Source organism: Carcharhinus amblyrhynchos, chromosome 23, assembly GCF_965287045.1.
Source record: "Carcharhinus amblyrhynchos chromosome 23, sCarAmb.v2.hapA, whole genome shotgun sequence".
NCBI lineage: Eukaryota > Metazoa > Chordata > Chondrichthyes > Carcharhiniformes > Carcharhinidae > Carcharhinus > Carcharhinus amblyrhynchos.
In genome coordinates this window covers 43,552,656-43,568,088 of record NC_137346.1, presented here as the reverse complement: position 1 = coordinate 43,568,088, position 15,433 = coordinate 43,552,656, and the positions used below count along the sequence as shown (strand labels likewise).

The window sequence follows — 15,433 nt, the reverse complement described above, 5'->3', positions numbered from 1 at the left end:
GTGGAGGCTACCTCGCTAAATATATTTAAGTCACGGGTAGATAGGTTTCTGATAGACAGGGGAATTAAGGGTTATGGGGAGAGAGCGGGAAAGTGGAACTGATCCACTTCAGATCAGCCATGATCTTATTGAATGGCGGGGCAGGCTCGAAGGGCTAGATGGCTGACTCCTGCTCCTATTTCTTGTATTCTTATCTGTTGTTTCTGAATGGCTGCTCCATCTTCCATCGTCAATGACCCAATCACTGATCTCACCTTTGTAATCCACTGCGGCTACGCTGTTGGTGTGACAAGTCCCACCTTTCTTCCCTCAGAAACATCTCCGCGATTTCATATCACGTTTCATCGATTGATAAACACTTTTGCTTTACATACAGTTGTAGAAATTCGGAACAGTTGGACCCTCAAGCCTGGCCTCAACTCCACAATCCCACCTTACCCTCAATAACCTTTGACTCCTTTGAAAGTGAAGAATATATCTACCTCAGTCTTCAATATTCAATAACCCTGTCCCCACTACTCTCCAAAGAGAGTTCCAAAGACTCGTGACCTTTTGAGAGAAGAACAAAGAACAACACAGCACAGGAAACTGTTGCTGTTTGTCATTTTCATAAATGACCTCGATGAGGAAGTGGAGGGATGGGTAAGTAAGTTTGCCGATGACACGAAGGTCGGTGGTGTTGTGGATGGTCTGGAAGGATGTCAGAAGTTGCAGCAGGACATAGATAGGATGCAAGACTGGGCGGAGAAGTGGCAGATGGACTTCAACGCGGATAAATGTGTAGTGGTCCATTTTGGCAGGACCAATGGGATGAACGAGTACACTATCAAGGGCAGGAGTCTTAGCAGTGTTGAAGAGCAGAAGGATCTTGGGGTCCGGGTCCACAGGACTCTTAAATCGGCCTCGCAGGTGGAGGATGTGGTCAAGAAGGCGTATGGTGTACTGGCCTTCGTTAATCGAGGGATTGAGTTTAGGAGTCGGGAGGTAATGCTGCAACTTTATAAGACCCTTGTCAGGCCCCACTTGGAGTACTGTGCGCAATTCTGGTCGCCTCACTATAGGAAGGATGTAGAAGCTATTGAAAGGGTACAGAGGAGATTTACAAGGATGTTGCCTGGATTGGGAGGCAAGCCTTATGAGGATAGGTTGAGGGAGCTGGGACTCTTCTCCCTGGAGAGACGAAGGTTGAGAGGCGACCTGATAGAGGTTTATAAAATGTTGAGAGTTATAGACAGGGTGGATTCTCGGAGGCTATTTCCCAGGGCTGAAATGGTCGCTACGAGAGGACACAGGTTTAAGGTGCTGGGGAGCAGGTACAGAGGAGATGTTAGGGGTAAGTTTTTCACTCAGAGGGTGGTGAGTGAGTGGAATCGGCTGCCGTCAGTGGTGGTGGAGGCGAACTCGCTGGGGTCTTTTAAAAGACTTCTGGATGAGTACATGGGATTTAATGGGATTGGGGGTTATAGATAGGTCTATGGATTGGAAGGTATTGATGTGATCGGCGCAACTTGTGGGCCGAAGGGCCTGTTTGTGCTGTAGTGTTCTATGTTCTAAACAGGCCATTCGGCCCAACAAACCCACACCGCCATTTTAACATTGTGAGTGCCCTCCTCTACCTATGACCTTTGTCTACACCTATTGGGCTCCACAATAAAGGAACCATAACCAGATTGAGGGAAGACTAATTTAGGGACAATTTGTTACACCAATCAGCCTAATAGCACATCTTTGGGGTGTGGGAGGAAACCGGAGCACCCGGAGAAAACCCACGCAAGCACAGAAGAAATGCCTCCTCATCTCCTTCTTAAATAGAAGACCCCTTATTTTTAAACTGCGTCCCCTAGTCTTAGATTCTTCCACAAGGTAAAACACGTCACAAGGTTCTGGGAACCAGACAAGAAGTATTTCCAATCTAGATCCACCACACATTCAACAGCTACGCAGACCAAGATGGCCACAGGAGACCATTGAGAAATCAGTGCAAGCTAGGATCAGTTGTGATGCCTTATAGAATCCGACAGTGCAGAAGGAGGCCATTCAGCCCATCGGGTCTGCACCGACCACAATCCTACCCAAGCAGGGAGGTCTTGCTGCAACTGTACAGGGCACTGGTGAGGCCGCAACTGTGTGCAGTTTTGGTCCCCATATTTGCGAAAGGATATATTGGCCTTGGAGGGAGTGCAGAGAAGGTTCACCAGGCTGATACCGGAGATGATACCAGCCCGCCTTGTTGTCCAATGAGGGGCATACACGCGGTGGGTCGTGCGAGGGCTGCTCTTGGACGTTGCTTCGAGAGTTGCCTAGTGCTTCACGTCGTTAGTGTACGCTTAAACTGGACCGACTGACGGGCAACACGACAGCTCAGTGACTGTTTGCTGTACAGATACATGGATTTGGGCCGGTGTCTGTGGGAGTTTGCACATTCTCCCCGTGCTTGCGTGGGTTTTCTCCGGGCGCTCCGGTTTCCTCCCACACCCCAAAAACGTGCTTTTAGGCTGATTGGTGTTAATAAATTGTCTCTAAATTTGGCCTCCCTCAATCTGGTTCTAATTCTCTAAATTTCCACCCCTTTATTGTGGAGTCCAATAGACGTAGACAAAGGTCATAGGTAGAAAAGGGCACTCACAATGTTAAAATGGCGGCGCGGGATTGTGGGGCCGAAGGGCCTGTTTCCCGTGCTGTGTTGTTCTTTGTTCTCTGTGTTATGAGGGGGTTAGCTTATGAGGAGAGACTAAATAGACTGGGTCTGTACTCGTTGGAGTTTAGAAGGATGAGGGGGGATCTTATAGAGACGTATAAGATAATGAAGGGGATGGATAGGCTAGAGGTAGAGAGATTCTTCCCGCTTAGAAAGGATAGCAGGACTAGAGGGCACAGCCTCAAGATAAGGGGGGGGTGCAGTTTAGATCAGAGTTGAGGAGGAACTTCTTCACTCAAAGGGTGGTGAATCTCTGGAATTCTCTGCCCGTTGAAGTGGTGGAGGCTGCCTCGCTAAATATATTTAAGTCACGGGTAGATAGGTTTCTGATAGACAGGGGAATTAAGGGTTATGGGGAGAAAGTGGAACTGATCCACTTCAGATCAGCCATGATCTTATTGAATGGCGGGGCAGGCTCGAAGGGCTAGATGGCCGACTCCTGCTCCTATTTCTTATGTTCTTATAACCCCCTGCACTACTCTAGCTAGTCCCCTTAAAAAACTCAGGGCCAATTTAGCACGGCCAATCCATCTAACCCCGCACATCTTTGGACTGTGGGAGGAAAGCGGAGCACCCGGAGGAAACCCACGCAGACACGGGGAGAATGTGCAAACTCCACACAGACGGTGACCCCGAGCCGGGAATCGAACCCAGGACCCTGGAGCTGTGAAGCAGCAGTGCTAACCCACTGTGCCACCGCGCTGCCTGTATCAGACTATATAAGGAGAGTGCCGAGACTTGCTAAAGGAGGATGGCTGAGGGTGAATGCTAGGAAGGTGGTGGACTCCCGTATGGGTTACCTGCTGTGTGCCAATTCACTCTGTGCCTTATGGACAATGAACCTTATTTGGAATTGAGGAGAACCACCATGGTAACTGGAACTATCTCCGTTTTCTTGATGATAACTGAGGGCGTGGAATGCCCCGCCTGCAGCAGTTGTGGACTCGCCAACTTTGAGGGCGTTCAAATGGTCAGTGGATAGGCGTATGGATAACATTGGAATAGTTTAGGTTAGAGGGTCATTAGATTGGTTCCACTGGTCGGCACAACATCGAGGGCCGAAGGGCCTGTACTGCGCTGTTACGTTCCATGTTGGCTACATGTCTTGACACAGATAATTAATAAATTGTTGATTAATTGAACCCAGACTTCTGGGTATCTATGGTTTGTCTCAGAACCCCACCTATATTATTACCCAACCCCTCGTGATATCACACATCCTTTCAACATTCACCCAGTCATGTTCCCTCAGGATCTTCGGTTTAAATAAGATCACCTCTCAACTCTTTGAGTATTGCACATTTTGTGTGGGCATGGAAACCAGGTGTTTAGCAAATTTAGGTGGGGTTTGACACACCAGTTGAGTCAGCTTTGCACACGACTTTCATCAGTTAAGGGGCCCGTATGATGTTCCAGCAGCACACTACGCATATGGATAAGGCAGAGTTTATCCCTTGTTTATGGAAATCGGAGCGGGTGTCCACTATGTTTGGAAAATTATTGCGATAGAGCGTGGTGTGCTAAACTTTTTTTGAGTCTTTCTGCAGATTCCGAAAATCTGAGACCAGGTCAAAGTTAAACTGGAGTTGGACGGAGCAGGAAATGAGGCAGAAGCAGGTTGTGTCTGGATCCTGGTTGTGTCTGGACCCTGGTTGTGTCTGGATCCTGGTTGTGTCTGGATCCTGGTTGTGTCTGGATCCTGGTTGTGTCTGGATCCTGGTTGTGTCTGGATCCTGGTTGTCTCTGGATCCTGGTTGTGTCTGGATCCTGGTTGTGTCTGGATCCAGGTTGTGTCTGGATCCTGGTTGTGTCTGGATCCAGGTTGTGTCTGGATCCTGGTTGTCTCTGGATCCTGGTTGTGTCTGGATCCTGGTTGTGTCTGGATCCTGGTTGTGTCTGGATCCTGGCTCCCTTTCCAGCTCCTGATATACTTGGGGGGGCGTACTGGGGGCATTCTATGGTTAACTCAGGAATTTGATTCTTTGGGGTTTTTTTGCACCCATTGTATACTTCATACCTTTAATCCACAGATGATTCAGTCTGCCTTGTTGTCCAACGAGGGGCATACACGCGATGGGTCGTACGAGGGCTGCTCTTCGATGTTTCGAGAGTAGCCTAGTGCTTCACGTCGTTAGTGTGCGCTTAAACTGGACCAACTGAAGGGCAACACGACAGCTCAGTGACTATCACTGATTGCTGTGCAGACACATGGATTTGGGTCAGTGTCTGTGGGAGTTTGCGCATTCTCCCCGTGCTTGCGTGGGTTTTCTCCGGGTGCTCCGGTTTCCTCCCACACCCCAAAGATGTGCTGTTAGGCTGATTGGTGTAACAAATTGTCCCTAAATTAGTCTCCCCTCAATCTGGTTTCCAATGTGGAGTGCCGTAAGCGTAGACATGGGTCACGGGTGGAAGAGGGGACTCTCAATGTTGAAATGGTGGCGTGGGATCGTTGGGCCGGAGGGCCTATTTCCCGGGCTGTGTTGTTCTTTAAGGTGCACAAAACATGAAGAACAGGGCCAGGACTTTCCCAAAAAATAGTAAGTGCTGAATGAGTGAGAAAACAGGAGAGTTTCAGACCTACCATTGTGCAGGTATCCCGATCCCCCACTGCACTGGGAGATCTCCTGCACCCCCCCACTCACCCAGCCCTCATGGACATCACTTGCCCCTATAAGTCTTCTCCTGCCAATCGTTCCACGTGCTGGTCCCTTCACCCACACCCCTTATTGCCAGGCAGAACGCTCCCCTGCCAATCACCAACTTATGCCTAATGCCCTTTCCACTCACATTGTCTGCATCTTTAAGACTTGAATAGCAGGTTAGCTGTAAAGACTCGCATTCTAATCAGTAATCTGTAAACTGTGTGTCCCATTAGCATTGGAAAGGGTGCAGAGGAGGTTTACCAGGATGTTGCCTGGTATGGTGGGAAGGTCTTATGAGGAAAGGCCGAGGGACTTGAGGCTATTTTCATTGGAGAGAAGAAGGTTAAGAGGTGACCTAATTGAGGCATACAAGATGATCACAGGGTTAGATAGGGTGGACAGTGAGAGCCTTTTGCCTTGTGATGGCTAACACGAGGGGACATAGCTTTAAATTGAGGGGTGGTAATTATAGGACGGATGTCAGAGGTAGGTTCTTTACTCAGAGGGCGTGGAATGCCCTGCCTGCAGCAGTTGTGGACTCGCCAACTTTAAGGGCGTTCAAATGGTCAGTGGATAGGCGTATGGATAACATTGGAATAGTTTAGGTTAGAGGGTCATTAGATTGGTTCCACTGGTTGGCGCAACATCGAGGGCCTGTAGTGCGCTGTAATGTTCTACGTTCTATGCTCTGTCTGAGACCAGAACTCTCCACTCACCTGACGAAGGGGCAAACCTCGAAAGCTTGTGGGTTTACTATCAAATAAGAACATAACATAAGAACATGAGAAATAGGAGCAGGAGTCGGCCATCTAGCCCTTCGAGCCTGCCCCGCCATTCAATAAGATCATGGCTGATCTGTCGTGTCTCAGTTCCACATTCCCGACTTTAACCTGGTGTTGTGAGACCTCTTACTGTAATCACCTTCCTAGCAGAGATCTCCCCCCACACTGCGGAGCTCCACCCTTGCTCCCCCTCCCCCACCAACCCCATCACTGTCACACCCCCACACAGGCTCCTTCCCTTGGCATTGCCCCTTAGCACAGTTATAGTGCCGGGTGGCCAGTGCCAGGCTCTGGATGGAGGCACAAGTGAATTTTTCTGCCTGATTGATTGAGAGATTATTATTAGACAGTGACATAATAGTTAATGGAGAAAACGCAGTTCAATGGAGTTGAGGTACAGATCAACCAGATCTAATTAAATAGCTAAGCAGGCTCGAGAGGCTGAATAGTCTAATCCTGTTCCTACATTCTGATCGTACTTATAATTAGAGTCACTCGGAGCTATTAGATGTGGTGATTGTATCTCGTTGGTGATTTGCAGTGCAGAGGCTTGCTCAGGCTGCCAGCTCACATCAGCTCGCTTTCACTTGAGAATATCAACTCAGAGTACGGGTAGGCCATTCAATTAGACCACTGCTGATCTGACGGTAGCCTCCCTCCTCCCACACCTCCACCCCCTTATTAAGCAAGAATCTACCTACCTCTGCTTTAAAAATATCCAGGTATTTGGGCGGCACGGTAGCACAGCGGTTAGCATCGGGTCTTGGGTTCGATTCCCGGCTCGGGGTCACCGTCTGTGTGGAGTTTGCGCATTCTCCTCGTGTCTGCGTGGGTTTCCTCCGGGTGCTCCGGTTTCCTCCCACGGTCCAAAGATGTGCGGGTTAGATTAATTGGCCATGCTAAGAAATTGCCTCTTAGTGTTGAGGTTAGAGGGATTAGTGGGTATAATATATGAGGGTAGGGCCTGGGTGGGGTTGTGTTCAGTGCAGACTCGATGGGCTGAAGGGCCTGTAGGGTTCTACGATTAATGCTTGCCCTTTTTAATTATCCTAACTTTTCTTTATACTGTGGCCCTCTTTGCTTCTCATCGTTGATTACCTTGTTGCATTTTACTGTCCTTACTTTTAGTACTGTCCTTGTTTCTCTTTGACTTGTCACCCCATTTAGCTTTCCGTTTCCCCTTCCATTCTGGTTTACACCCTCCCCAAGCACTCTAGCGAATGCTCACGCTAGGATATCAGTCCCAGTCCTGCCGAGGTGTGACCCGTCCAGTTTGTACGGGTCCCACCTCCTCCAGAGCAGGTCCTCGGAATCTGAAACCCTCCCCTGTGCGTCGTCTTTCCAGCTGTGTATTCATCTGATATATCCTGCTGTTTCTATTCTACCTGGCATGTGGCGTTGGTAGCACGTCTGCGATCGCTACCTCTGAGGTCTTACTTCTCAACTTACTCCCTACTCATAAGAACATAAGAAATAGGAGCAGGAGTTGGCCATCTGGCCCTTCGAGCCTGCCCCGCCATTCAATAAGATCATGGCTGATCTGTCGTGGCTCAGTTCCACTTTCCCGCCCTCTCCCCATAACCCTTAATCCCCTCCCTTATCAAAAACCCATCAACCCGCGTCTTAAAAATATTTAGCGAGGCAGCCTCCACCACTTCAACGGGCAGAGAATTCCAGAGATTCACCACCCTTTGAGTGAAGAAGTTCCTCCTCAACTCTGTTCTAAACCGCCCCCCCTTTATCTTGAGGCTGTGTCCCCTAGTCCTACTGTCCTTTCTGAGTGGGAAGAGTCTCTCCACCTCTATCCTATCCATCCCATTCATCATCTTATACGTCTCAATGAGATCTCCCCTCATTCTTCTAAACTCTAACGAGTACAAGCCTAATTTATTCAGCCTCTCCTCATAGCTCAACCCCCTCAACTCCGGTATCAGCCTAGTAAACCTCCTCTGCACTCCCTCCAAGGCCAAAATATCCTTGTGTAAGTGCGGCGACCAAAACTGCACACAGTACTCCAGCTGCGGCCTCACCAATGCCCTATACAGCTGCAGCAAGACCTCCCTACTTTTATATTCTATCCCATTCGCCTTCCTGACCACCTGCTGCACCTGCAGCTTTTAGAAACTCATTTTGTTTTTAGATCAATGTCACTGGGTCCAACGTGCACCACCGGCTGTTCAACCTCCACTTCCAGGATGTCCTGGGACAAAGAAACATAGAATCTAGAAGCAGGAAGAGGCCATTCTGCCCTTTGAACCTGCTCCACCACTCATTATGATCATGGCTGATCATTGAATTCAATATCCTGATACCCCCCCCTCTCCTCCCCACATATCCCTTAATCCCTTTAGCCCCAAGAGCGATATATAAGTTCTTCTTAAAATCAAACAAAGTTTTGGCCCCCTGTGGTCGTGAATTCCACACTTTCACCACCCTCTGGGTGAAGAAATTTCTCCTCACTTTAGTTCTAAAAGGTTTCTCAAACTGTGACCCCGATATCTAGACTTGCCCACCATGGGGAACATTCTTTCTGAATCTATCTTGTTAGAATGTTATCAGTTTCTGCGAGATCCCCTCGCACTCCAATGAATATAATCCTAACCGATTTAGTCTCTCCTCATATGCAGACCTGTCGTCTCAGGAATCAGCCTGGTAAACCTTTGCTGTACTCCCTCTATAGCAAGGACATCCTTCCACAGATAAGGACACCAAGACTGCAGATAATATTCCAGGTATGGCCTCACCAACCCCCGAGGATCACGACAGACACCTCCAGACGCTGAAAGATGCCCTCGTAAGAACAGGATATGGCGCTCAACTCATCGATCGACAGTTCCAACGCGCCACAGCGAAAAACCGCACTGACCTCCTCAGAAGACAAACACGGCACACGGTGGACAGAGTACCCTTCATCGTCCAGTACTTCCCCGGAGTGGAGAAGCTACGGCACCTTCTCCGGAGCCTTCAACCTGTCATTGATGAAGATGAACATCTCGTCAAGGCCATCCCCACGCCCCCACTTCTTGCCTTCAAACAGCCGCACAACCTCAAACAGACCACTGTCCGCAGCAAACTACCCAGCCTTCAGGAGAACAGTGAACTTGACACCTCTGCAAGACATGCCGGATCGTTAACACAGATGCCATCGTCTCAAGCGAGAACACCATCCACCAGGTACACGGTACATACACTTGCAAAATCTGCCCTGTACATCTTTAAACCTTGCCCCTCACACCTTACACCTGTGTCCCCTAGTAATTGACTCTTCCACCTTGGGAAAAAGCTTCTGACTATCCACTCTGTCCATACCTCTCATAATCTTATAGACTTCTATCAGGTTGCCCCTCAACCTCCAGTGAGAACAAACCAAGTTTCTCCAACCTCTCCTCATAGCTAATGCCCTCCATACCAGGGCAACATCCTGGTAAATCTTTTCTGTACCCTCTCCAAAGCCTCCTCATCCTTCTGGTAGTGTGGCGACCAGAATTGAACACTATATACCAAGTGCGGCCTAACTAAGGTTCTATAAAGCATTAACATGACTTGCCAATTTTTAGACTCAATGCCCCGGCCAATGAAGGCAAGCATGCCGTCTGCCTTCTTGACCACCTTCTCCACCTGCATTGCCACTTTCAGTGACCTGTGTACCTGTACACCCAGATCCCTCTGCCTATAAATACTCTTATAGGTTCTGCCATTTACTGTACATTTCCTATCTGTATTAGACCTTCTAAATGCATTACCCCACATTTGTCTGGATTAAACTCCATCTGCCATCTCTCCGCAAAAGTCTCCAACTGATTTATATCCTGCTGTATCTTCTGATGGTCCTCATGGCTATCCGCAAATCCACCAACCTTTGTGTCATCCGCAAACTTACTAATCAATTCAGTTACATTTTCTCCAAATATTACAAACAGCAAAGGTCCCAGCTCTGATCCCTGAGGAACACCACTTGTCACAGCTCTCCACTCAGAAACGCACCCTTCTACTGCTACTCTCTGTCTTCTTTGAGCCAGTTCTGTATCCACCTTGCCATCTCACCTCTGATCCCATGCGACTTCACCTTCTGCACCAGTCTGCCATGAGAGATCTTACTGAAGTCCATATAGACAACATCCATTGCCCTACCCTCACCAGTCATCTTCATCACTTCCTTGAGAAACTCGATCAAGTTCATGAGACATGACCTCCCCTTCACAAAATCATGTTGCCTCTCACTAATATGTCCACTTATTTTCAAGTGAGAATAAATACCGTCTCGAAGAATCCTCTTCAATAATTTCCCTACCACTGATGTAAGGCTCACTGGCCTGTAATTACCTGGATTATTCTTGCTACCCTTCTTAAACTAAGGAACAACATTGGCTATTCTCTAATCCTCTGGGATCTCCCCTGTAGCCAGTGAGAATACAAAGATTTCTCTTGAGGCCCCAGCAATTTCTCCCCTGATCGCTCAGTATTCTGGGGTATATCCCATCAGGCCCTGGAGACTTGTCTACCTTAATGTTTCTCAAGAACCCCAATACCTCCTCCTTTTTGGTCTCAACATGACTCAAACCATCCATACATTCTTTCACACTCACGTCATCCACCAAGTCCTTCTCTTACCCAGAGTGTGACTGTCAGAGGGAATCCCGCACTGTCAGAGGGAATCCCGCACTGTCAGAGGGAATCCCGCACTGTCAGAGGGAATCCCGCACTGCCAGAGGGAGTCCCGCACTGTCGGATGGAGTCCCGCACTGTCAGAGGGAATCCCGCACTGTCACAGGGAATCCCGCACTGTCGGATGGAGTCCCGCACTGTCAGAGGGAATCCCGCACTGTCAGAGGGAATCCCGCACTGTCAGAGGGAATCCCGCACTGTCGGATGGAGTCCCGCACTGCCAGAGGGAATCCCGCACTGTCGGATGGAGTCCCGCAGTGTCAGAGGGAATCCCGCACTGTCGGATGGAGTCCCGCACTGTCGGATGGAGTCCCGCACTGTCAGAGGGAATCCCGCACTGTCGGATGGAGTCCCGCACTGTCAGAGGGAATCCCGCACTGTCGGATGGAGTCCCGCACTGTCAGAGGGAATCCCGCACTGTCAGAGGGAGTCCCGCACTGTCGGATGGAGTCCCGCACTGTCAGAGGGAATCCCGCACTGTCGGATGGAGTCCCGCACTGTCAGAGGGAATCCCGCACTGTCGGATGGAGTCCCGCACTGTCAGAGGGAGTCCCGCACTGTCGGATGGAGTCCCGCACTGTCAGAGGGAGTCCCGCACTGTCGGATGGAGTCCCGCACTGCCAAAGGGAATCCTGCACTGTGAGGGAAAATCCCGCACTGTCGGATGGAGTCCTGCACTGCCGGAGGGAGTCCCGCACTGTCGGATGGAGTCCCGCACTGTCGGATGGAGTCCCGCACTGTCGGATGGAGTCCCGCACTGTCGGATGGAGTCCCGCACTGTCGGATGGAGTCCCGCACTGCCAAAGGGAATCCTGCACTGTGAGGGAAAATCCCGCACTGTCGGATGGAGTCCCGCACTGTCAGAGGGAATCCCGCACTGTGAGGGAAAATCCCGCACTGTCGGGGGGAATCCCACACTGCCAGAGGGAATGCCGCACTGTCACAGGGAATCCCGCACTGTCACAGGGAATCCCACACTGCCGGAGGGAATCCCGCACTGTGAGGGAATCCCGCACTGTGAGGGAAAATCCCGCACTGTGAGGGAAAATCCCGCACTGTCGGAGGGAATCCCGCACTGTCGGAGGGAATCCCGCACTGTCGGGGGGAATCCCGCACTGTCGGGGGGAATCCCGCACTGTCGGGGGGAATCCCGCACTGTCGGGGGGAATCCCGCACTGCCGGGGGGAATCCCGCACTGTCGGGGGGAATCCCGCACTGTCGGGGGGAATCCCGCACTGTGAGGGGGAATCCCGCACTGTCGGGGGGAATCCCGCACTGTCGGGGGGAATCCCGCACTGTCGGGGGGAATCCCGCACTGTCGGGGGGAATCCCGCACTGTCGGGGGGAATCCCGCACTGCCGGGGGGAATCCCGCACTGTGAGGGGGAATCCCGCACTGTCACGGGGAATCCCGCACTGTGAGGGAAAATCCCGCACTGTCACGGGGAATCCCGCACTGTCACGGGGAATCCCGCACTGTCACGGGGAATCCCGCACTGTGAGGGAAAATCCCGCACTGTCACAGGGAATCCCGCACTGTGAGGGAAAATCCCGCACTGTCACGGGGAATCCCGCACTGTCACGGGGAATCCCGCACTGTCACGGGGAATCCCGCACTGTCACGGGGAATCCCGCACTGTCACGGGGAATCCCGCACTGCCGGAGGGAAAATCCCGCACTGTCGGGGGGAATCCCACTTCGCTACAGGAAAGGAGAGCAGTCACATTGTTCTTCATCAGGTGAACAGGATGAAGGAACAGCGCTCGGAAAGCTAGTGGCATTTACTACCCAATAAAGCAGTTGGACTTTAACCTGGTGTTGTGAGACCTCTGACTGTTCACCCCAATCCCACACCGGCATCAGAGGGGCGGGGCTCAGCGTGCGGGGGCGTGGCCAGTGTGAGTGGGCGTGGTTGAATTATGGAGACGGACCGAGGAACGGGGGCGGGGCTAAGATATGAGGGCGGGGCATGACGGGCGAGGATTGGCGGGCCCAGAGGCGGGGGCGGGCCTAGGGAAGGGGCGGTACTGACGGACGAGCCGGATCCGGACAGAGGGGAGGGGCGGGGAGCGGGGGAGGGGCGGGGTCTGTTCGAGGGGGTGGGGCCTGTTCGAAGGGGCGGGGTCTGTTGAAGATGGCGGGGGCAGTTCGAGTGGACAGAGGCTGTTCGAGGGGGCGGTGCCTGTTCAAGGGGTGGGGCCTGCTCGAGGGGAGGGGGTCCGTTCGCGTGGACGGGGGCTGTTCGAGCGGGGCGAGGGCTGCTCGAGGGGGCGGTGCCTGTTAAAAGGGCGGGGCCTATTCGAGGGGGCGGGGTCTGTTCGAGGGGCGGGGTCGGGTGAAGGGGCGGGGCCTGTTGAGGGGAGAGGCGTCTGTTCCGAGTGGGCGCGGGCTGTTCGAGGGGCGGGGTCGGTAGAAGGGGCGGGGCCTGTTGAGGGGAGAGGGGTCTGTTCCGAGTGGGCGCGGGCTGTTCGAGGGGCGGGGTCGGTAGAAGGGGCGTGGCCTGTTGAGGGGCGAGGGGCCTATTCGAGGGGCGGGGTCTGTTCGGGGGGCGGTGTCGGGTGAAGGGGCGGGGCCTGTTGAAGGGAGAGGGGTCTGTTCCGAGTGGGCGCGGGCTGTTCGAGGGGCGGGGTCTGTTCAAGGGGTGGGGCCTAATCGAGGGGGCGGTGCTTGTTCAAGGGGTGGGGCTTACACGAGGGGGCGGGGTCTGTTCGAGCGGACGGGGGCTGTTCGAGCGGGCGCGGGCTACTCGACCGGGGCGGTGCCTGTTCAAGGGGTGGGGCCTAGACGAGGGGGCGGGGCCTAATCGAGGGGGCGGGGCTGTGTCGGCAGCGCCGCTGAGCCAAACACACCTGCGGCGGGAGGCTGAGCAGCGGCAGTGCCGGAGAGCGGAGCGGGGTTGAGTGTGTGTGTGAGAACCGGAACCGGGGCTGTGCTCCTTCAGCGGGGCTGAGTGTGTGTGTGTGTGAACCGGAGCCGGAGTGCGGGGCAGACCCGGAGCGGGGCTGTGTGAGCCGGAGTGCGGGGCAGACCCGGAGCGGAGCCGGAGCGCGGGGCAGTCCCGGGAGCAGCCAGCCGGCAGCAATGGAGAAAGCGCACAGCCAGCCGGTGGAGGAAGTTCTCTCTCACTTCTCGGTGAATGAGAACACGGGGCTGAGTCCGGAGCAAGTGAAACAGAACGCCGAGAGATGGGGACCCAACGGTGAGTGTACAGCACCCTGGGGTGCCAGAGAGAGAGGGGGGAGTGCAGCACCCCGGGGTGCCAGAGAGAGAGGGGGGGAGTGTAGCACCCTGGGGTGCCAGAGAGAGAGGGGGGGAGTGTAGCACCCTGGGGTGCCAGACAGAGAGAGGGGGGGAGTGCAGCACCCTGGGGTGCCAGACAGAGAGAGGGGGGGAGTGCAGCACCCTGGGGTGCCAGACAGAGAGAGGGGGGGAGTGCAGCACCCTGGGGTGCCAGACAGAGAGAGGGGGGGAGTGCAGCACCCTGGGGTGCCAGATAGAGAGAGGGGGGAGTGCGGCACCCCGGGGTGCCAGAGAGAGAGAGGGGGGGAGTGCAGCACCCCGGGGGTGCCAGGGAGAGAGGGGGGGAGTGCAGCACCCCGGGGTGCCAGAGAGAGAGGGGGGGGAGTGCAGCACCCCGGGGGTGCCAGGGAGAGAGGCGGGGAGTGCAGCACCCCGGGGTGCCAGGGAGAGAGAGGGGGGAGTGCAGCACCCCGGGGGTGCCAGGGAGAGAGGGGGGGAGTGCAGCACCCCGGGGTGCCAGAGAGAGAGGGGGGGGGAGTGCAGCACCCCGGGGTGCCAGAGAGAGAGAGGGGGGGAGTGCAGCACCCCGGGGTGCCAGAGAGAGAGAGGGGGGAGTGCAGCACCTGGGGGTGCCAGGGAGAGAGGGGGGGGAGTGCAGCACCCTGGGGTGCCAGAGAGAGAGAGAGGAGTGCAGCACCCCGGGGTGCCAGAGAGAGAGAGGGGGGGAGTGCAGCACCCGGGGGTGCCAGGGAGAGAGATGGGGGAGTGCAGCACCCGGGGGTGCCAGGGAGAGAGGGAATGGGGGAGGGCAGCACCCGGGGGTGCCAGAGAGAGAGGGAAAAGGGGAGGGCAGCACCCGGGTGTGCGTGTGTGTGATTGTTTTTATAGATGGTGTTTTTCTGTGCATACAGAAACATGTGGGGTTGCTGGTGGAATGCAGCGATGGCCCGAGTATTGCAGTTTCTATTTACCATTTGTGTTGATTTGAGGATGAGTGGTAAAATCTGGGAGGGGGGGCAGTGAAATTGGTGGCTCCAGTTCTGACCGAACGTTTGCGGTATTCTGTTTGGGGGTGCGGAGATCCAGTAGGTCAGTTCCAGGTGACGGATGCTGTGACAGTGCAGGAGATTGATGTAGAGTTAAGGCAGGGGCGTTACTTCATTTGAGAACAGCTTAACCAATTAGTAGTCACCAAAGGTTTAACTAATCCACCCAAGTCGAGCTCAGCGTGGCAATGAATCCAGCCGGCCGAAGGCTGGCCACAGTTTCTCTTTGTGGGAGTTCTGTCTTGATTTTTTTTGACTCAAATTTTGTTACATTGCCACTTACTGATCAGCCCAACATATTAAACAGGGGGATAAATACGATTTTTGACCCTGCCCTCTTTGACCTTGGGGGGGTGGAGAG

At 53.4% G+C, this 15,433-nt stretch overlaps 1 protein-coding gene across 1 annotated transcript in view; it reads left to right on the top strand.

The window, feature by feature from the left end:
• Positions 1-13,807: 13,807 nt before the first annotated feature.
• Positions 13,808-15,433, top strand: part of atp2a3 (ATPase sarcoplasmic/endoplasmic reticulum Ca2+ transporting 3) — a 249,484-nt gene continuing 247,858 nt past the window's right edge. Inside the window, exon 1 of the mRNA XM_080210950.1 lies at positions 13,808-13,985. Coding sequence (XP_080067076.1) covers positions 13,868-13,985 — 118 coding nt within the window. The 5' untranslated portion in view covers positions 13,808-13,867. The remainder of the gene's footprint in view (positions 13,986-15,433) is intronic.